Source organism: Dermochelys coriacea, chromosome 10 (genome assembly GCF_009764565.3).
Source record: "Dermochelys coriacea isolate rDerCor1 chromosome 10, rDerCor1.pri.v4, whole genome shotgun sequence".
Taxonomy (NCBI): Eukaryota; Metazoa; Chordata; order Testudines; family Dermochelyidae; genus Dermochelys; species Dermochelys coriacea.
Window position 1 is genome coordinate 72824466 of NC_050077.1, and position 22924 is coordinate 72847389.

Here is a 22924-nt window from a genome sequence, read left to right on the forward strand (position 1 = left end):
AAAAGTAGAGACTTAATAAAGATTTAAGGCTGTCAGTGCACAAATAATCTGACATCCTGTCAGTTTACTGAAATTAAGTCATGTCTGCTAAGCTTGAACATATCCATGTATCCAAGGTAGGACTGATTTCCCATCAGTATGTCTTGATCCCTATATGAAAAGTGATAAAGTTTAACATGAATGGATCATATCCTGCTATCATCCCCAATTCCACTTATGTTCCCTAAACAAAATACAAAAAGAGAAACAAAAGAGTAGATAATTAAATCTCAGACATAACCACAATTTATAGTACATACTGCTAAATGCATGAAGAACAAAGGTCCATCCTTTGTATCCTGTCTTCCGAGAGTGGCCAGTGCCAGGTGCCCCAGAGGGAATGAACAGAACAGATAATCACCAAGTGATCCATCATCCCTTGTCGCTCATTCCCAGCTTCTGGCAAACAGAGGCTAGGGACACCATTCCTGCCCATCCTGGCTAATAGCCATTGAAGAACCTATCCTCCGTGAATTTATCTAGTTCTTTTTTGAACACTGTTATGGTCTTGGCCTTCACAACATCCTCTGGCAAGGAGTTCCATAGGTTGACTGTGCGTTATGTGAAGAAAGACTTCCTTTTATTTGTTTTAAACCAGCTGCCTATTAATTTCATTTGGTGACCCCTAGTTCTTAGAATAAGTTGGGAAATTCTTGCTACAAAATTGGACCTAAAACTGAACAAATATAATCTCTAAGGAAGCAGTTTTAAGACATTTGAGAAATGCCCACTTTAATTGGAGAAACCTTACAGGAAGGAGGATGGAAGAGCAAATAATTTCATCTCCCAAAAACTGCTGGATGGCAAAGAGCAGCAATGGACAAGTACTTTGGAACACCCAGCCCTACCACTGTGACAGTAAAGAAGATCTTCCTAGTATCTTAACAGTATTTATGACAACTGTAGCTATTTATGTCAATGAACTCAAGGAGAGCGTGTGGTTCTGTGTACAGAGAAGCCAAATCCAAATGTTGATTGTTAAATTCCGAAGCTTCCACTTAGAACTACCTTCTCATATACCCTTATCCTGTTATATTCTTAATGTTTGCAACTCTCAAAGCCACACCTTTCCTAAATCCTTTTCAGCTGCAGCCTTTCCATCACATGCACAAGATCCACATTCAGGCAAAGTCTTCTGGGACATGATAGGTACCTGTACAGATAATGCTCAAGCGAGTACAATCGCTGTGCACCAGCTACCCAATTACTTCTCTGGCTAGGAGATTAAACCATAAGAAGAGGTATACAGAACTCCACTCACCCGCATGTTCACATATGTCCTGGCCTGTTGCATGACAATGAAGCTTCTCTCTTTTAGGGACTGAAAGTTCAATGCTTACTTTTCTCTGCACAGAAGTTTATTTCTGAATTATAAATATGCAAATACTACCATGCAAATTTCACATGTGAAAAATGTGGTTACTTTCACTTTGCTTCCCAACAACATCAATAAAGTATCTTTGATAAACAAAACCCATGAGCAGATGCAAACAATAAAATAGTCCCTATTTGGAGCAAACTAAGAAACCACTTTTACTAACCACCAAATGGCCCACTAATGAGAAGGCAGTGGACACCTGAAAATCTCCGGGCTATGTGAAATTAACACTACATAAAGCAGTAGCAGAGAACACAGAGAGCGGCACATCTATATTTTGAGATTCTCCTCCCCCATCCCATCCCCAGCCTAAATCTAGCCACTAGCTAAACCTACATGTGTGAATTAAGCTCTATTTATAAATCTTCAGCTGTTTTTTTTTAAATGGCCTTAATATAGTACAGTTATGTTGTTTTTGTTGAACTTAGCAACAAGAAACTGTGTCACTCCTTCTGCAGCAAACTTTCCATTCTCTTGGCGCTCCCAATCCCACACCAGAAAAGCCAGATTTAAAAAGGGGCCAGGGGGTTGGCTAATCTGAGCATGCTCCTTCCCTCTGAAGGGAAGCAAAGGGACAGGACAAAGCTGCAGCCAGATTTATATTAAAGTATCATACCACCTACATTATGAAACATAAAACAAAAACTAAACTCGGTACCTTTTTTTTGTTCCTCTTTTGAGATGCATGTTGCTTGAAATAAATGAAATATGGGGTGTGTTTTATCTAAATAGATCCTGCTATACAAGCAGACATCCAGGGATTAATCATGAAAATTATCTATCAAAAGGGGCGGGATAAAAACAGTCAGCATCTTTACACTACAGCATAATGAAAGACATTTATCGAAGTGCACACATTTTAGATTGGAAGGTTACTAGCACTATTCCCTGGTTAACTCATTGAGTTAACAATTACAAACTCAGCCTTAACTTTATTAAAAACATACAAAAATAAGCCTGATTTTATTGTCTGCTTTGGCAAGATTATTTTACCACCCAAAGAGCTTTCATTAATGTGCAGAGAAGATTACAGGCTCCTGTAATGTTACTTTATTTCTATATTGTTTACTATTATAACATTAGCTTCTTAATTATAAACTAACACACAAATACAGCTGCTCTAAAACAGCGCACATGCACACTACTGAAAATGCCTCAAAGACAATTGGGTCAGATAACATCAAGAAAGATAGCTTATAACAGAGCAAAATGCATGAAGTCTGTTTTAAACCACATCTTAACTCCATCTCAAACAAATGTGATAGCCTAGCTTTTATTATTGTAATTAATCCTCAAAAACGGTGACAGTTGAAGAAAACGTTTAACACAAAATAACCCCACTTCATTTCAAACTTCCTGCCTGGTCTTTTTTCTTGGTGTCTCCCATTTTATAGTTCCCCCTTCCCCCTCAGATTTGGTTCCCCCTGTATTTGGGCTTATGATTATTATTTATTTGTATTACTGTAGTGCATATACAGTATGGGATATTAGATGGATGGGATCTGAGTTACCCACGAAAGAATTTTCTGTAGTATCTGGCTGGTGAATCTTGCCCATATGCTCAGGGTTTAGCTGATTGCCATATTTGGGGTCGGGAAGGAATTTTCCTCCAGGGCAGATTGGAGAGGCCCTGGAGGTTTTTCGCCTTCCTCTGTAGCATGGGGCATGGTTGACTTGAGGGAGGCTTCTCTGCTCCTTGAAGTCTTTGAACCATGATTTAAGGACTGCAATAGCTCAGACATAGGTGAGGTTTTTCATAGGAGTTGCTGGGTGAGATTCTGTGGCCTGCGCTGTGCAGGAGGTCGGACTAGATGATCAGAATGGTCCCTTCTGACCTTAGTATCTATGAATCTATATAAACTCCAATCAAAACTGGAGTGCTCAGCACTGTGCAAACACAGAGGTTACGTCCACACTAGAAACACTACAGCAGCACAGCTGCAATTGCGCCACTATAGCACAGACGCTTACTACGGAGACGGAAGAGGTTCTTCCATCGCTTTAATAAATCCACCTCTCCAAGAGGCGGTAGCTGCATCGACAGAAGAATTCTTCATTCGACCTAGTACTGTCCACACTGGGGCTTAGGTTGGCTTAACTGTGTCTTTCAGGAATGTGAAAAATTCATACCCTTGAGGGATGTAGCTAGGTCAACCTAACTTCCTAGCATAGAGCAGGCCATAGTTAATAGTCCCCTGCCCTGAGAAATTAACAATTAAACAAATGACTGGTGGGAGGAGACACAGAAGCACAGAGATGAAGTAACTTGCACAAGGAAACAGGACAGAGCAGAGTCACATACACCACCAGGTCTCCTGACTTCCAGTGCAGTGCCCTATCCACTGGACCATGCTGTGTCTCTGTACACACTTATGAACAATCATTTTATGTTAACTACACCATGAGCTACAGTAATACTGGAGGGGGAGGAGCGAATCTATCACCTCCCCAACTTTCGACAACCTCATGTTGTGGAGCATCAACAGACCTGAGTTACCTATCATACATTATGAGACTGTCAAAAATTTTTGTGGCTTTCATCTTTTTATTTTAAACTAAATACTATTTCAAAAATAAGGAGGACTAAAAATCAATGCTATTTTTAGAAGGTTAAAAAGAAAAGCCACTCTGTATAACTTATGTTTAGCTTCACAGCAGCTGTGGAACGGAAATCAGCAACTCAGATGAGCATCAACAGCTGTACAGACATTTCTTTTTAAAGCATTGCAAAGTACAACAAAGATGCGAAAATGACACTTACTGTTCCTTCAGAAACTGCATGCTCTCTGAGGTCTTTCAAAAAATCCACCTCATCTTCAATTTTCATCTCCAGCTTTTCTGCAAGGACAGAAGGTTTGCAAAGTAGATTTAAACAAACTTCCTTTGTTTAAGGCTGCTGTTTTTCTGTTTATTCAAATAATTCTAAAAAACTCAACAGGCATTATTTTCTTTCCAACAGCTGGTTTCATTCCTGACTTTGCTGCTTGTTTGTTAGTAATTTTACAACTACAGTGTCTGTGAATGAAGGAAACTATGAAACAGCGGTGAGCACACAGAAACCACAGGACTAGACTTCTACAGATGGCTCTATGTGAAGCTTGAAATCTAGGTTATATTTGCATATATGTTTACACCAAAGAAGACTTGACTTCCATTATTCCTGCTGTATGATCAAAAAGTATACATTTGTTTTTCTCTGATTTAGTTGGGGTTGGTCCTGCTTTAAGCAGGGGGTTGGACTAGATGACCTCCTGAGGTCTCTTCCAACCCTAATCTTCTACGATTCTATGATTCTTTACCATAACATGGAGACAGGTGGGAGGCAAGAATATTTTCTCAACTTTCAAGTGTTTAATGCAATGCCTGCTTCTCCAAACGTGCCAAACTTAACCTGAAGTGGTGGATTAGGTCCCAGAGAGTAGTTAGGCAAGTCAACTCCACCCAAATTTGGCAACTGCCTGGACAATTTTTTTTTTCTGGTGATGGTGCTGATGAAACACAAGAAAAACTTTGTAATCCCATTGTCCTCTCTTCCCAGCAAATTAACATGTAAAACTTAAATGATCACCATTTACACCAGCATTTTCTTTCTCTGTATCTTTCCCACTTTAAAATAACCATTTTTGTCTTGTGACACCTACACAGACCAGGACTTAAATCTAAAACCAATTTCCACTTCTAAAGTCCCATGAATTACAAAATACTTCAGAGACAGTGAATGAAGCTTCACTACCCCACATTGCGAGTTATGTAAATATTCCCATTTTACAGCAGAGCAGAGAGGTGAAGTGATTTGACCAAGGTATCACAGTGAGTCAATGGCTGAGCCAAGACAGAATGCAATGCCCCCACCTCCCTGCTCTAACCACTAGGCACATCATTCTTCTCCTAGCCATCTGTAACTAAGCACTATAGGAATCAAAAGAATTTTTAACTGACAATTTGTAGTGGATCATTTGTACAAAAGGAGGCTGCAGGAAACCACAGTTCCATCTTAAATTAAAATCACTGAAAAAAGTAGTTGGCACGGATAGTGCAAGCTATTTTGTCTTAAGGGCATTAAGGATACTTTGCTACACACCACTTGCTGTGCTAATTCAAAGAAATTACAAATTAACACAATGTTGTGGTATCAGATAGAAAGACCTGATGAGTTTATGGGTTGTTAACAGCAGAACCGCCAAGGAAACCAGAGCCAATTCAGAAATAGTTCTGAGCACATGTGAGAATCACCTAGGGGCCACCAGTTTGTTGGCAAAACAGCCAGTGATCATGTATTTATGATAAGGAGTAGGGTTCAGCTAGGAAGGGTGACCCTCCCCCACAAACTCTTGAAATGAGCTGTTGGAAAGGATAATAATGCCGCAGGAATGGGCCCCCAGGAAATTCCAGCCTGTTAATGCCCAGCATGTGCACCCTAACTGCCCCAGGACCATAGAGGGGGAAGGGAGCCACATTGGGGCCCCAGGCTGCACATATGAACAAGAAACTGTGTTTAGGGGGAACAGACAGGCTGCTGTCATGAATGTAAGAAGGTGCTCCTTAAGTATAGGGGTGGAAGAAACAATCTTGTTGCTAAAACACAGTACTGGGCATCAGGACTCTCTTCCTGGCTCTGCCACAGATTTCCTCTGTGGTCTTGGACAAGTCACTTAAACTGACTGTGCCTCAGCTTCCCCATCTGAGAAACGGGTATCATAATGATACTTGCCTCCTCCCCAGTGGGATTGTGAGGATAAATTAATTCACATTTGTAAAGTGCTTTGAGATCCTGAAGAGAGGGCAAAGGACATTTCTAATCCCACTCCCATTAAAGCCAACAGTTAAACATCCAATGACTTCAATGGGAGCAAGATCAGACCTTATTTTTGTTGTTAACCTATACAACTGTGATTGGCTAGATGTACAATTTAAGGACTTTTTATTTTTATGCTTGAGCATTATTTACATATATGGATTCAACCCAGCCAAATCTGACTTCCAGGTTTTGACCTTTGTGGGCTTCCATATCATCACGTGGACTAGTCCAGCATGTAATTTGGAAGAACCAAGTTTTGTGCACTTCACCTCCAGAACACAACCACTTCTACTAAGAATGAATATCCCAAACCCATAAACTAGTGTTGAAATACATCACAGAGGCATTCAGGCATGGAGCACCTTATGTAATATTATTAATATTAATAAAGCTTGCCTCCAGTGGAACCTGCCACCCTAGCTGCTGAAATAAATGCTAGTGAAAACATTTCTGGACAGCCAAAGTGGATGTCCTTGTGGTGAGGATGAGGTTAGGAGCTTGAAAGTAGAAATGTTAAAATTTTACTCATGGAAATTAAGCATATGCCAGCCAATGAATTCTCTCTAAAGGCCTAGACTTGCCAAGAGATCCATTATGGCAATTTGTTCAAGGGGAATCTTTAGAGAACAAGGCACACTATTCGTGACTTAGTTACTGTAGAAACCAGGCCAGTGTGTGTCTTATTATCTGTTGGGTATCCAAACTTCAGCTTCATACCCCAACTGCTTGCTTGCCCAAATGCAAGTCAGGCCAAATATGCACTATTCAAATAGTTTGCAGGAAAATCCCATTTCACAGGGGTATTTGGTGCTGAATAAAAGGCCCAACCCCTAGGTACTGCATGAGGTTCATAAAACTTTCTACAAGAGGCATGGGAGTCTCCCCTTGAGGACCAGGCCCTGAATAACTGTTTGGATGCAGACTTGATTTTGCTTTTGGGGACTCTAAATCTTATTAAACTGATCACATGACAAGGGGATGAAATGAAAGAGAGTGATGTCATGAGGAGCAGTTAACATAAATGAAAAACTTACACAGCTAGATGGTCTTGCATTTTTCCCTGCATCTCTCACTGAGGGGAAAAATCATTTGATTGCATATCACAAACTGTGACAATTTAGCGATGACAATAAAAAAAAAATCCCCAGTGACGTGTGTTTCCGGGAAGCATTCACCTGACCGGAGCCTCTCTTCTGAGAAGGGCTCCAGCCCAAAGTCTGTCAGAAAAGGATTTTGGTTCTTTCTGCTGAGCAGTAGTTACGTCCCCAACCGAAAAATAAATATATACACGTCCCTACTTGCCAAGATAAGTTCTGACTCAGAACAAAGTGAACTTGAAAAACCTCACAGTACTTAGTAATTTGCTCCTTTGACAAGACAATAAGTTATCCAGGTAGGGCAGTCACCACACAAAGTTTAAATGCCCTCTCTCTCTCTCCCCCTCCCCCTTTCACTCCTCCCACACAGTAATAATAGAATAATAGCACAATAATAATAGAAAACACAACACATCTTCTTGTCTTTGCTTTAATCCCATGTCTTGTCTGTGCCCACATAGCATTATTCTGTAGATTGTTCCAATAATCCCCAGGAGAAGCCATTCTACCCTAATTTGTCCTTTGCGCAGCTTCAGATTGTGACCATGGTTTTTCTTATGGGTAGAAAAATTAAACATATGCTGGATTCTTGTATGTTATGTCCCTTTTACATTTTTGAAATCTGTAACAATCACCTCCCAGTTTCCTTTCCCCTACCCTACCTTAGTATCATGTTTTAACATTTTTATAAAAACACAAGTTGTATTTTTCAATATGGGCACTAATTTACAGCACTGTAATTCCTTGTCTCTGATTTCTATACAATATCTTGCATGAAAAACCTGTATAGCCATCAGCAGGTGCAAAATTAAACCTTAGCTACTGAGACTTAGAGGGCAGGAGACAAAAAAACAAGGAGCTCCCAGAAGAAATTAGCATTCCCAGGTATTGATTTACAGCCACTCCCACTGTACTGAAATGTCAACCTGCCACAATACAAAAATAGAAGTTTCTTTATTAAAGGAGCTTTCCGATTCATGTAAATAGCCTGTTACATAGCAGCTGATAACTTACTATGACTAATAAAACACTTTAAAATCCCAAGCTCACCAAAACTTACAAAACGTTCACCACCCCTACCCCCAAAGAATAGGTACCCACAACTGTGCTGCCAGTCTATGCTAAAATAAATTGCTTTCCACAACTCTATTTGACAAAATCTCTTTCCTTTATGCAGTAAAAAGCAGTCACACATTTCTATGATTTTACAGCTCCTGTCACTAAACTGCTGCATTGATGGATGCATTACATCTATTTTGATTATTTTCTTTACAATTCTGAATTAGTCTTTTGTTTTGAGCTTGTTAAAGGAAAGATACGTCTTACCTATAGATTCCTTATAACTAAATAAGAGCAACCCAGAGATAGGTCAGGTGTTTACATTTAACAGCTGCCTGAACAGGTGTATTATAAAGCCTGGATCAAACCAGCTGCGCGCTTCAGTAGAAATTTCACGTGATTTCAATCCAGACTGGAAGACTCTGAATGTCAGTTATTTTTTGTTGTATTTATCAGAGGAAGAGTTGCTGTTTTGTTTTGTTTTTATTTTTTGACGGTTCCTATTAGCTCTTGTTGAACACAGACTGACTCTGCCAAAGCTCTCCTGATGCAGTCACTTATCTCCTATGACATCACTCATCCGAGGTCCCCACTGATCCTTCGTTCTTGCTTGTTGCACTGAATGAGTAATGAGCATTTGAATTCCAGCACTGCTTAAATACAGGGAAAAGACTGCGGCTTTGCTCCAGGATGGCTTCACAGTCAGGAAAAGTGGGTGGAGAGATGTGTTCTCTCCCCCTCTTTTTTAAATGACTCAATGCCACCAATCAGAAAGCTTCTTTGCCCAGTTCAGAATGACACTCTCCGCTGTTCCAGTTGATCAGAAAGGACGCTTTAATACAGCACTGTTATATTCTTTAACTCCAGATTTGCAGAGAAAACGGGGCAGAACTGAAGGAAAGTCAAGTTAGCACAAAACCCTAAGGCACCTGGTCCAGAAGGAAACACATAACTAACACAGCAAATTTCAGCATCACACTCCCATTTAACTGTTTTCTTCCCTACTAGGGAACATAATTTACATGTTAAAGATGCCTCTAAAATACTTTGGCATAAATATAAGACTGTTTCCTAACTGTGATGCAATCCTAGAAACATGTACTTGTAGTGTAAACCTTTAATATCTATTTCAGATTTCTGGTCTCTGCAGGAAAAGAAAGTACACTTGCCAAGGGCAGGAGTCCCCTCCCAGGGCTGGCCTCCGACACCCAGTTCTCTACCCACCATGGCCTGATTTTCATTCTTTAAAAGAAAGAAATATCTCATTTAAGTTGGAAGCTCTTTCTTGCAGAGAGCATCTTCTTTTATTTGCATGTGAAATGCCCTGTGCATATATGGTACTATATAAAATAAACACAACACTATTTTGCCTACCTGTAACAGGCTCAGATCCTAGGACTTCTGAGCTTGCATCCCCCCTTTTCATTGGTTCATCAAACTGCAAACTTAAATCCATTTCTCCATTAAAGATGTCTCCCATAATCACTCTGGCTTTGGAAGGGGATGGGGAGAGAACCCCAACAGGTACACTCTCTAGCTTCCCAACTGAAGACTCAGGGACAGAAGGTGTTTCCAATATAGAAACAAATCCATCAGGATTTTTCACCCTATTGGCAACTTTATCCAGCCAGGAGCCATCAGCCTCTGGAACCAAGCTCTTTGCCCCAACATCATCTGTAAGCTCAGCAGCAGCATTTATATTGTGTGGCTGTGACTGTGAGAGACACGCTTCCAGCATGGCATTGCTCTGCTCCTCTTGGTCTTTGTTGGGCCAATCCAAGACCTGTTGCTGAGCTTCTTTCACTTCAGACCCAGCTTCGCTCTCACTGGCCAGACAGACAGTGTCAGTGCTGGAGTCGCTGTCGCAGGGGGGTTCTTCTGCAATAGGCTGAAGTGATGCTCTGGAGAGTACATTGTTCATATCCTCCTCCTCTTCTGGACCACCTAGTATTGTGGATGTCTCAGCTATACCTAGAGGTGCCTTATTCTCAAAGGCAACAGAAGGTGCTTCCATAACAGAGACCTCCTTTAATTCTGGTGATTTGTTTTGCAGAGACCCTCCCTGTGCCCCCTGACTGAGATCACATTCTTGGTTCAACATTGTGTCGGGAGGAGGGTCATTCTTCGCATCCAGCGATTTGTACTCTGATTCAGACCCTTGTACAATACTTTCTTCTGCATCCACTGTTGCATTGTCATCCGTTTCCTGACAGGAGATTTCCCCTTTCAGCCCAATATCTGTGTTACTGTCATCTGCTGCAGATTCCCCTCCCTGACGGCAAACAGAGGATTTCACAGTAGCAGCAGCAGCAGGCTCCTCGGACAAACCCTTTTCTTTGCCAAGTGTCCCACTTTCACACAGCTCCTGACTGGGTTCAGCTTTGCTCTCTTCAGCCGGCGATGACAGACTTTTCTCATCAGGGTCCTCTTTTTCCACACTGTCTTTAGGCAAACTAGTTTCTGCTGTTATCTTACGATGCACAGAACTGTCCTGTTCAACGAGCACTGCCGCCTCTGCTCCTGCTGCTACTTCCTGGTTTTGTTTAGATTCTTTATTATGAATTGCAGAGGGTGTGTCCATTAAATTATCCTGGATACACTCTGTCCCCATGCCACGTGAAGAGAAGACAGGATCATTACCATGCACAGACGCCTCCTGTCCTGGAGGTGCCACTGCAGCATCTCTCTCCTGACCGATTGCCTGTCCCTGTTGCACATCTCCTTTAAATAAGGGAGACAAAAATGATTTCATTTGCTTGCCAACCCCCTCCTGTTCGGAAATACTTTCTGATGTCACCAATTGGTTTTGCAGAGGCTCTTTTTCTGCTGAGGACAAACCTGCGTCAAGTGGAGGTTGTGACCCAGGCTCACATTTGCTAGCTGAAGCAGTCTTTGGTTTTAAGCTGTCACACATTTCACCTTTTAAAATAGCTTGATTCTCAGTGTGGCAATTGCCAGCAGACCCCTGGCCTTCCTCTGCTGAATCTGTGCTTCCTCTGCCAGTAGTTTCAGTTCTCAGTGACATCTTTTTAAGAGCTTCACTGTCACCTTTGCCTTCAGCTAGAATTACAGTGGTTTTACTGCTTTCAAGGCAACACACAGACTCCGCATCACTTGGACCAGGCCTGTCAAGGGGATTGTTTTTCATTCCACTCAAAGCCAGTGCATTCAGCCCAATGTCTGCGTTTCCATCTTCTGCCTGCACGCCCTGCTCACCACTCTTACTATTGTTGTTCACTTCCAGAACAACATGATCACGCTCCAATGCAATCTCTGAAACCTTTATCTCAGCCACAACCATCAGCTCCTCTCCAGTGTTGGGAATCATACTCTGCCTCTGCTTTGCAAAGGGGTCACCTTGGACTACGCCCACTGGCAAACCGATCTCTGCACTTTTGGTGTTCGAGTCTGTTCCACTCTCCTTGCTGCCTCTTGTGTCCCAATGGCCAACAGGGACAATATCCCTGTCAACACGTACATTTGCATTATCCTGTGCCTGCATCCCTTGTCCAGCTCTACATTCCCCACCTTCTCTTGGAGATTTCGGTGACACTGCAAGTAAGGGCTCAGTAGCATGGATCAGCACCCCACTTGCTGGGGGCAGCTCTTTCAGATTTGAAGTTCTTAAGCCCCGGGTCTCATCCTTTCCATTCTCCACATGCTGCTGGATTGAAGCAGCATCCACAGACCCTGTACAGGTCTTGCATTCTGCCTGGCCCATAGCCACATCCACACCCTCACAGGGCGTTGGGGCTTCGCATGCAGTTTCAGCCACAGCAACAGTGCTTTCAGTTGCGCACTCTTCAACGACTTGCACTTCCTGTTGGGTATTATCTCTACTACACAGGCTGGCTTGACTCAAAACAACTCCACTGGATGTCATTCCGGTTTCCGCATTTGTATTTCCACAGGATGGAAGGCTTGCAGCACCATTTACTCCAGTACCTGAGCTCAGTGTGCAGTCATTTTCATCTGATACAGTCCCAGAGTCTACAACAGCGGTTGGCCCCTCCTCTTCCTTTTTACTCAACGTAGCTGTATTTTTACTTTCACAGGAAAACCCTGGGTTGTCTATACCCGCCAGGCTCAACAAATCACTTGATGTGTCGTTAAGCACTTCCAAACTCGCACTGTCACACTGGTTCTCTTTGTGGCCTGTTGGGGCTGAGAGCTGCCTCACATCAAAGTTAACTAGTGCAGAAGGGCATTCTTTGCTTCCTTCTGTTGGCATTTCTTCTGAGAGGGGGGCTGCAGCAGCCGGAAAACCCTCCACCTCTGTTCCTATATTGCAGTTATCCTCTGAAGTTCTCAGCTCAGGCTCTGGCTGTTTCGCTGCATTCTGAAAAGAGGGAAATAAAGACTATGACTGTTTGTTTTGCTGTATGTCACACTCTCAAAGTGCACACATTGATTTATCAGTCACCTGTACTGATAAATTCTTAAATCTATAACATTAACCTGAGTGCAAACAAATGAGACCAGTTTCTCTCTCCATCTGTGTGTGTATATCCACTTGAACTGCATATACAAAATGTACTGGAACAGTAACTGATCTTTTAAGTCTTGCCAGCCATTGGGTATATATTGAATACTATTGCTTGAATGGATTTAAATTTAAACTCAGTAAAGAGCAGGATTTAAATTTAATTTGCAGTATTAAGTAAACATGCATCTGAATGTACAATCCAGCTCCAAAATGGCACATGCAGTTCTTTGTGAGATTGGCTCTGGGCTGAACTGCCACCCTGTAGGAGGATTACTGAACCTGTGTGTCTTTGGAAACACCATATTAATCTGCCCCCAAAGCAGGAAGCAGCCACTTGCCACCATCCTCTGGGGGCTAGTAAAATACAGATTTTTCTCAAACAACCAATCCAAGGCTTGCCTACCACCTTTCCTCATTGCCCATTCCCTCCACAGCCCATCTCCATGTGCTTGTTCCTTCTCCCACCCCACTCCCATACACAAAGTCCTCTGTCTCCAGCTCCTCCCCACCCCAATGTAACACACATTTTGGTTACTCCAGCTGCTGACTACCTTGCTGTGTTTACAGTAACTCTAGTCATAAAATAAAACCACATAATAACAAAGACCATTTGTAGCGAGCAATACGCATTATTAAATCTTTATAGTTCAGGTATACAATGGCTCAGACTAGAAATGCCAGTGGTGGGATATTCACCGGGGCAATGACGTTGGCCAATTCCCTTGAACTACCCAGGCAAGCATAAAGTGGTTGCATAGAAACCCTCTCACTTTTTTTTCTTTATTGATGTAATCTTGCCAGAACCTTACCTGTTCTTAAATACTGTTCACAATTTGGGTCCCCACAAGACTTAGCAGGTGCCATGCACTATTTAGGGTAGAATTTGATCGAAAGAGACCATTTTGTCCCACTTCAGAGCAATAGTTTAACCTCTAGTTCAGAACAAAAAAAACCACACAAACTTTTTTAAAATGGCTAATTATTTGGGGGGCTTCTCTCTCCAGAATTGATTCCAAGGACCCTAGATGTGGGTCACTTGCCTCACTCTGCACTCCCACAAACATAGCAAACATCAAGAAAAATATCTGTGCAAGCATGCAGATTTTAGAGCACTTAGAAGTGTCATCCTTTAAACAGGAAGGACAGAGGATCAACGGTGGGAAAGGGCTCCTCTACATACCCATCTTCAGCATAGGAGGCTCTGAAAGGTGTACTGTGATCAGTGGTGAGCTGGAGCCAGTTCGCGTGAACCGGTTGTTAAATTTTGAAGCCAGTTTAGATCTGGTTGTTAAAGGGGTGGGCAAACTCTGGCCCACAGGACCGTCCTGTCCGACCCACCTGAGCTCCCAGCTGGGGAGGCTCCGCTGGCTGAGAATTTTTACTCACCCGGCAGTGCTCTGGGTCTTCGGCAGCAGGTCCTTCAGTGCTGCCGAAGACCCGAAACCGGTTCTTCAGATTTTGGCAGCTCATCATTGACCGTGATCACATCTCAGCTGAATGAGAACACCCCATGGAGATGAAGACAACTTGAAACAACAGCTCTGAGACACATGGGGCACTCCACTCATCTTAGTGGACGTTCCCACCCCTCTTTGGAGCCTATGATATACATGAAGTATGCCTGTTCTCCACTCCCCATTCAAATGGGCAGGACTTCAGTTCTTGGCTCACCTGAGAAAGATTGAGGCCAGGGGCTGTAGATGAGAATAGGCCCCCTAGATCCAGACACACACATGGGTGGCAGTATGAGAGGCTCACAAACCCAGAGGGGCAAGGTTCCCCATAGCCCAGCTCATATGTGGGGGGCCAGAAAGGGGGCTTAGAACTGCTAGAGAGATGACAGCCCCCCAGATCAGGACATACACAGGGAGGAGATAATGTGAGAATGACAAGTGCCCCTGCCCCTAGTCTCCCCTCTGCCACACATTGCCACAACCTCCTTCCCACTGCACTACCCCTCCACTGCCCCTAACCCCCAAGCCTCCTTCACCTGATCTGTCAACCTCTGTCCCCCTTCCTCTTATCCCCCTTCTCATAACCACCCTCTCCTCGCTACAGCCCCAAACTCCCCTCCCACAACTCACCCCACACTCCCTGGAAATATTTGCATGGCTAATTTTCCCCCATAGACTTTTGGAGATGTAGGGGGGGTTGGGTGCACAATTGGGATGCACTGGCAGAGCTCAGGATGCCACTCCCCTCTCACCTGAGCCCCCAACCTTTCTCACCTCCTCACCATCACCATTTATCCCCCACCCCATAATCCCACCTCCCCTCACTGCAACCCCTACCCCTCTCCCCATATTTCCCACTTTTCGACCCCAATGCCCCTCAGGAAGCACTTCCCAGGAAGCACTCACATGTCTAATTTCCCCCCCAAAATACTTTGATTCCATGACCCCCCAAACTCAAATAGCCACTTATGACTCACAAATTGTACCAATCTCTGGCCACTCAGTTCAAAACTCCTTTGGTCTTAGATGGTGGTTTGTGCTTAACATGTTTAGTTATGTTAATGGCAGGATGAGTTCACAGCCAGCAAGAGGTCTCTGATTCATCAGTCATTAGTAAGACTAAGATTTTGTCATGGCAATTTTTAGTAAAAGTCACAGCCAGTAACCAAAAATTCCCAGAAGCCCCATGACCTGTCTGTGACTTTTACTAAAAATAACCCTGACGAAATAGGGAGTGGGGGGGAGGGATCCCCCAACCCCCACCGCTGCTGATGCTCACAGCGGCTGGGAGTGGCAGGCCCCCACTGCCCATGGAGGCTCAGAGCTCCAGGACTGGCAGTTGGGAATTGACAGCGCCCCTTGCCCCAGCTCTGAACTCAGGGGCCCCCCACCGCCCGTGTGGATGGGAGCTCCGGGGGCTGCCCGCCACCCGTGGAACTCCAGGGGCCATTGCACCTGGGAGCTCTGAGGCGACCTGCTGCATGTGGTGGCTTGCACCTGTGGGGGCCCCTGCTGTGGCTCAGAGCTCCAGGCAGACGCCTGGGAGTTGCAGGGCCCCCCCGCACACAGCTCAGAGCTCCAGGGCTGGTACCCGCAGCTGAGAGCTCTGGTGCCCCCTCTGGCTGACAACTCCAGCCCCACGGCTGAAGAAGAAAATGTCACAGAGGACTCTGGAAGTGACTGATTCTGTGACCTCCGTGACATAATCGTAGCCTTAGTCATTATTATCTCTCAGTTTAACAGTACAACACAGCAGAAGGAAACTGATTTTTTGGAGTTGGCACTGTAACTTAGGAACCCCTGGGGTCAAAGAACCTCAGTTTGAATCACTAATGCTACCCTGTGGCCCTATGCGGCACACCAAATTTCAAAGCTATCCAATTAACTATTTAGATTTTAGAGCACTTACAAGAGTCAAGCTTTGAAACATATAAAATGATGGGAATGGAAGCCATGTAGTCATTTTTCTATATCAGTGCATGCACAGTGTAAATATGTACATTTCCTTAAATACCATTCTCAATTTGGGTCTCCCAAAGATTTAGTGGATGCCATGCACTACTCTGGATAAAACTCAACAGATTGAGATCATTCTGACCTGCATCACATCAGTAGTTTAATCCCTAGCTCTGGGCAAAGAAACCCACCAGAAATCTTTTTTCAATGGCTATTTTTTTGGGGGGAGGGGCCTTGTATCTCCAGAACCCCATGCTCATGTGACTCCAAATTTGGGTCTCTAATCCCACCAAGCACCCTCCCAGGCACCAAATTTAAAAAAAAAAACCTGACTAAGCATGTCAGTTTTAGAGGACTTAGAAGTGTTAACCTTAAACAGATATCATGATGCAACCTTAACTATAGGGGTGCTTCCATGCCACTACAATGACAGACCATGCAGTTCTAAACTTGCGATGCTGTCTAAGCTTCATGGTGGGTTAGGATGCACATAAATAATTGGGAGATAGTGGGCATTGGCTGGAACTACTGCTCTACATGAAGAAAAAACACATGATAGATCCATTTGTGTGGGTGTGCAACTGATCAAGTTCAAATGAAGTGTCGGCTGTCTGGTGGTTCCACCCTGCAGCAGAGCAGAGGAAATGCTCTACTGGTTTCCAGCCAATGCAGACAAACAAACAAAAGTAAAGGAGTACTTGTGGCACCTTAGAGACTAACAAATTTATTTGAGCATAAGCTTTCGTAAGCTACAGTTCACTTCATCGGATGCATTCAGTGGACTCAATGCATCCGATGAAGTGAGCTATAGCTTACGAAAGCTTATGCTCAAATAAATTTGTTAGTCTCTAAGGTGCCACAAGTACTCCTTTTCTTTTTGCGAATACAGACTAACACGGCTGCTACTCTGAAACAAACAAAAGCGACACTTGTTGTGGAACAAGCAAGGTTTTGAAACAGAGGAAGTGGGAGCCCTCACATCCTCGCAGTGAAGTCACTCTGCTGATAGACTGAAAAATAGAGCCTTCTCCAGAGGAAGCCAATTGGCTTTCAGCTGAGCCTAAATGAAGTAATTACAGGGCTGCTTTCCAAATTCAAATCAGATTAGATTTGAAGTGAAACAGGGCTGGAAAAAAAAATCTAAACATAGCGTTTCTGATTTCATTGTCAGACAAAATGTACTCGTCAGGCATCTGCACTATCAAAAAGAAACATGCTTGCTATGATAGACATATTTTACTGTCATCTGGTGGTAAGGGGAGGCAAAGTGAGGTGATTCCAATGCTCGCTTTGGTTTGCCACTTGTATCACCAGTATCTGTTGAAACCCAGAGTTACTACCATTCTGTATTCAGACAACAGTGAGGACTGTTGTTCAGAATGGTCAGTTGGCTAAAATGTCAACTAGTAAAAATGAAAAATATTCCTCCAACCTCCTCCTTTTTATCTCTTAATGAAAAAGGAGTAGCAATATTTAAATATAACAACTCTGAGGGCTGTAACTCTTCAATGTAGACACTACCTATGCCAACAGGAGGGCTTCTCTCATTGGCGTAGGTAATCCACTGCCTCGAGAGGTGGTAGTTAGGTTAAGAATTCTTTCATCGATCTAGTGCTGGTCTACACCAGGGGTTAGGTTGGTATAGCTATCTCTCTCAGGAGTCTGATATTTCATATCCCTGTGAGACATAGCTGTCCTGAAGTAAATTTCTAATGTAGACCAGGCCTAGGATGGTGGAATTAAACACAAACATACAGACATCTGAAAGGAACGGTGGACACACAAGGAAAACTGCAGGGTTCTGCAGCAGCAGTAAAATCCTGACCACCATTTTGCATTTCACCCTCTGAACAGGGTCTCCCTGGCAGCCTCTTTCAAGCTCTGAGAGTGGAATTTTCCAAAGACCTCAGACTTGACCTAACTGCAGATCCTATGATCAAGCTCCCAGTGGCTTTAATTGGAGCAGTATCAGGCCAATGCCAAGTGCTTCTGAAAATGCCACCATGAACTCCTACAGCATTTAACAGGAGTGGACTCACCCTCAGAATCTTGCACTGAGGTACTAAAGAGGAGAATACAATGCTCTCACTACCACTCCTCTTGCCCGTCCCCTCAACCAGAGTGCTGCTTCCTGGCAGATCTATTAGTGTCTTCTCCTAAACAAAAACATTCCCATCTCCCTAACCCCAGCCAGTACCAGAACCCACCTCACACTCCACGCCCACTGACCCAACCACACTGCAGGGAGCTACCTTGTGCTCCAAGCAATGTTCTTCTGCCCTCAGGATGTAACTCATCTTCTCTTTGCAGGGACGAGTCAGGATCTGGAAGCAGAGAGAGGCAGAGTACAAGAGGAAGGAGGTGCAAGGCAGGATTTGCTTCTCCCTAGAGAGTTCTGACCAAGCTCCACCTCCCTGATGGCAAAAAATCTCTCTTCATCCTAACAATGCCTTTAGTAGAGCCCCACTCCCAAATCAGAGGAAAGCAGACAGTTCCCAGGTAACATCCCCCCTGGCATTATTAGTTAGTTAATTAGTTAGTTAATTATATCTAAGTTAAGAAACAGTTTCTTACTGTAACTGTGGTTCTTTGAGATGTGAAGGTCTAGTTTCATTTGTAAATCCCTATGTGAACATTGCCTAGGTGCAAAGTTTCTTACAAGATACCTGTAAGCTCAAGATAACAGCAGTGGGCATCCCAGGTACATTTACACTCACTGTATTGCCCTGTCCCTTTCTCACCGTGTGCTGGTGGCTCGCTATGTATTGCCGAAGCTGCTCTATGTCATGCTCCATGCTGGCCTTTGCTCCTTCCTTGGCTTCAGCCGTTAGCATATAAACGTTCAGCCCAAGGTGGTATTTCACACAGTAGTCCCCCGAGTGCACTATATGAGACAAAGTGCTCCAAGAGTCCGGTTCACCAGCTTCCTCTCTGAAATAAAACAAACCCAGGTTAATACATAAACGAGGCTGAAACGCTGGGATGCAGTGACACACGTCATTCCTCGGTCTGGATATTCATCTAGTTAATGGCCCAAGCAAAAAAGAGTCTACAGAGCGGTTTATTCTGCAGGCTAAAAGGTCAGGCCGAGAAACACATATGCTCCCCAATCTTGGCAGAGGGAAATGAACTGGAGTTGAGAGTTAGAGTCAATGACAAGCTCCATCCCAAAAAGTCCTGCCAAGTCTTATCGACCTTGAGTTTCCAAGCTGTCAGAAGGTTATAGCAAGTACTGATGAAGGGCAAAGTGAATTTAATGCAGACCAAGGTGGCCAGATTGACAGCCCTAGAGTGGGAACTGTCTCCTAATCTATGGAATAAGGACTTTAGGGCAATAGGAAAGCGACATGACAACTTTTATGACAGAAACATTCCTCCAGGGATCGGACGGAGATAATAAACTTACTTCACAGAGTGCAAGCAGCCATCATGTGGTAGCAAACTTTCATTCACTACTGAACTGGACTTGATTTGAATGGCTGGCCTAAAGGGGAAGGTCTTATATGACCATTCTTAAATAACAGTTAGGACACCAATATCCTGAGACATCAAGTCCCTCTACACTAGGATTATTGATTTAATTATAGAGCCGCCCATTTTGTCAGTTAACAGTAACAAAATCTTTAATAAAGGTCAGTCGGGGGGGGGGGGGGAAGGGAACTATGCCATTGTCTCCACTAGCACAGAGCTTTAAAGTTATAACTAAATTACATTCTTATTTACATAAAATGAACACAGTAATGGTCAAAATATTGCCACCTTCACTTCAAACTTCAGCGCATGACTACACTGACAGAAGAACACCCATATGGAACTTTTCCTGTCTCTAATTGTTAGAAAAATTGTTATGATTCTAACTGTTAACATGAACTTAGATACCACAGTAAATGGCACCAGTTTAAGAACTGGGACTGAATAGAGAAGAGTCAAGTAGAATTTCCATTAAGGTTACAAGCCAAATTCAGGCCTAGCAGAAATTTGCATTTGAGTGATGCCTGAGATAAACACTGAATTTGAATCTAAAAGTATAAATCATACCGACGTGCTGTGCTGTCTCACAGTGTGACTGGCCCTTTAAGGGGAGTTGGGCCCTGCCACAGGTGTGATAGATCAGCTACCTTCCAGCTGAGGCAGATCAGTTAGGAATCAGAACCCAGATTTTTAAAGGTATTTAGGCATTACTATGCTCAGCATTCCAATGTCTAACAGATTTAGGAGCCTAAATCCCATTTTCAAATGTCATGTAAGGAGCCTAAATCCCATGAACCTTCAATAAGATTTGGCTCCAAAGTGCTGAAATCTCTTTTTTAAAAATGAGATTTGGGCTATGTCTACACTGCACTTTTGTCATGATATCTTTTGTCACTCAGGGGTGTGAAAAAACACACCCCCTCAATGACAAAAGTTTTGACGCCGAAAAGCGCCGGTGTGGACAGTACTTTGTCGGTGGGAGATGCGCTCCCAGTGACAGAGTGGCTATCTTACATGGCGTGGCTGCATTGGCACAGCTGTGTTGTTGTAAGGTGTGCAGTGTAGACATAGCCTTCGGCTCGTAAATCAGTGAAGCAAATATTCAATCTGCATTTGCTATGTGACAACGTGCTGGAGAATGATGGGAGAGTGGTCCAAGCCTTTGTGGATTATGCTAAGTCATTTGATAGCATATGGCACAAACCTCTCTGGGCAAACCTGTGGTTGGTCGGAGCTGGGGAAAATGTAGTAAGGCTTATAACAAATCTCTATGAAAACAAGATGGCTTCAGTGTGCATGAGCAACGTAGTCGGTTTGACTTGAGGATAGATGTCAGACAGGGCTGCGTGCTACCTGCACTTTAACTGTAGCCTACAGGAGGGCACACCTGTCAGTGGACAAAAAATTAGTGATCTATGTTTCACCAATGATGTTAATCAGATAGGACTGTTGCCAAGAAGAGGGGCTCAAATTGCTGGAAAGAATAGTGGTAGAAGTAGAGATGTTAGATCTAAAGATATCACATGAAAAGAAAAAGACAATGGTAACATCTAAATCTTCTGGAAAAGTGAGATACTTCTAATCCAAATCTGAAAAGGCATTGGAGTGTGGTGAGCACTTCAAATACCTAGGTAGCATGACGACAAGAGACTCTAAACATCGCTTAGAGATTCGACATAGAACTGGACTCATGACTGCTGCTCTAGCGACCCTCAGACACATTTGGAGAAACAAACATATTACCATGAAGTGTAAAATTAAACTGCTGCTGAAGGCAAGAAACTGTATCTTGCAATATGCAAACAAGACATGAACGCTAAGGGAACAGGATAGTAAGAAGCTTTCTGCTTTTAAATTGAAATTCTACAGGCAATTGCTGTGTCTTAGCTAAACCTCACACAGGACTAATGAGGACGTAATCACCCAAATTTACAGTATAATTAGAGTGATACTGTATATTAAGACAATCAGACAAACAACACGAGTTTGCAGGACGCATGGGTCAGATGAATGGACGAAGATGGCCAAAGAACGTTTTGCAGGGACTGATGCAAAGTGCCAAGGGGCGCCCATGGTGAGCATGGGTTGACAATGTGGTTGATTGGATGGAATGTGGTACAGCGCGCTTCTCGAAGCTGCATAATGACTCTGAAATGTGGAGGAAGATCGCATGCCAATGACTTCCATATACTGTGGTTACTGTTTATTTTGATGCGATTCCATGCAGTTTCCTTTGTGGGAGAACGTGTACATATATTACAGTAAAGGTGTACAGTAAAGGTATATTACAGTTAGGTGTGCAATGTTGACTGCAGCAATGCCCAAATACCTTCAAAAATCTGGTGATTATAAAAACCCAGTAGGTAGCCCGGTGAGGCAGAGAGAATGTCAGGAGCAGGGACACTCTGGCAAGAAGCCCCTAGGTCAAAGGGGAAGAGCTACTAGGAAGCAGGCTGGCTCCACTGGCAGGCCCTGGAGCAGGGTGACTCTCAGGCAAACAGCCAGTAGAGTAAAACCTGTAGGGACTAGTTCCCCGCAGGAGACTCAAGATTCAGGGGAAGGGACGATGGATGTACTGTACTAGTTTTATGTAGAAGAACCACAGCAGAAGCCCTGAGGAAACGGGACTGAATCAGAATCCGCACATGATGTCACTCTTTCCTAGGCTGGAAAGAGAGGCCAGCAGCCTATAGGCTGCTATTTTGGAAAGTAAGCATCTTGGTTAAACAGCTAGCCCTGAACCCACAAACATTTATACAAGTGCTTAGTTTTAGTCATGTGATTAGTCTCAGTAACCTCAATGGGACTACCTACATGCTTAAAATTAAGCATGTGCACGTTTGTAGGATTGAGGCCTTAGTCTGAAGTTTGCTGAGGTTTTTTTTGCCCTCTGTCAAGTTTCATTTTGAACCAGAAACGAATTCAGGGAACTGATGAGACACTGGCCTCTTAGCAAGAAGCACTTTCCATTAATGGCCAGATTGTGGCTCATTTTGTCATGGTGGCATATAGTGGCTGTGCTGGCTAATCACCCTAGGGGTAATCATATCACTTTCACAATAGGGAAAACAGCCACTGTGGAGCTGATACTTTCCCCTCCAGAGCATGTGGGTGGGAATAGACAGGGAGGAGTGGAGCCTTAACTTCATCATACTGACAGGTTTCAGAGTAGCAGCCGTGTTAGTC

At 43.5% G+C, this 22924-nt stretch overlaps 1 protein-coding gene across 9 annotated transcripts in view; it reads right to left on the bottom strand.

Moving 5' to 3' along the window:
- AKAP13 (A-kinase anchoring protein 13) overlaps positions 1-22924 on the bottom strand; it is a 339098-nt gene that overhangs the window by 142078 nt on the left and 174096 nt on the right. For 8 of the 9 annotated variants that reach the window (XM_043493947.1, XM_043493946.1, XM_038418967.2 and 5 more), the window contains 3 exons: positions 19009-19198; positions 9746-12710; positions 4179-4255 (listed from right to left, as the gene is read on the bottom strand). In XM_043493947.1, coding sequence (XP_043349882.1) covers positions 4179-4255; positions 9746-12710; positions 19009-19198 — 3232 coding nt within the window. Of the gene's footprint in view, positions 1-4178; positions 4256-9745; positions 12711-18474; positions 18592-19008; positions 19199-22924 lie in introns of all 9 variants that reach the window. The other variant, XM_043493944.1, reaches the window with a different exon arrangement.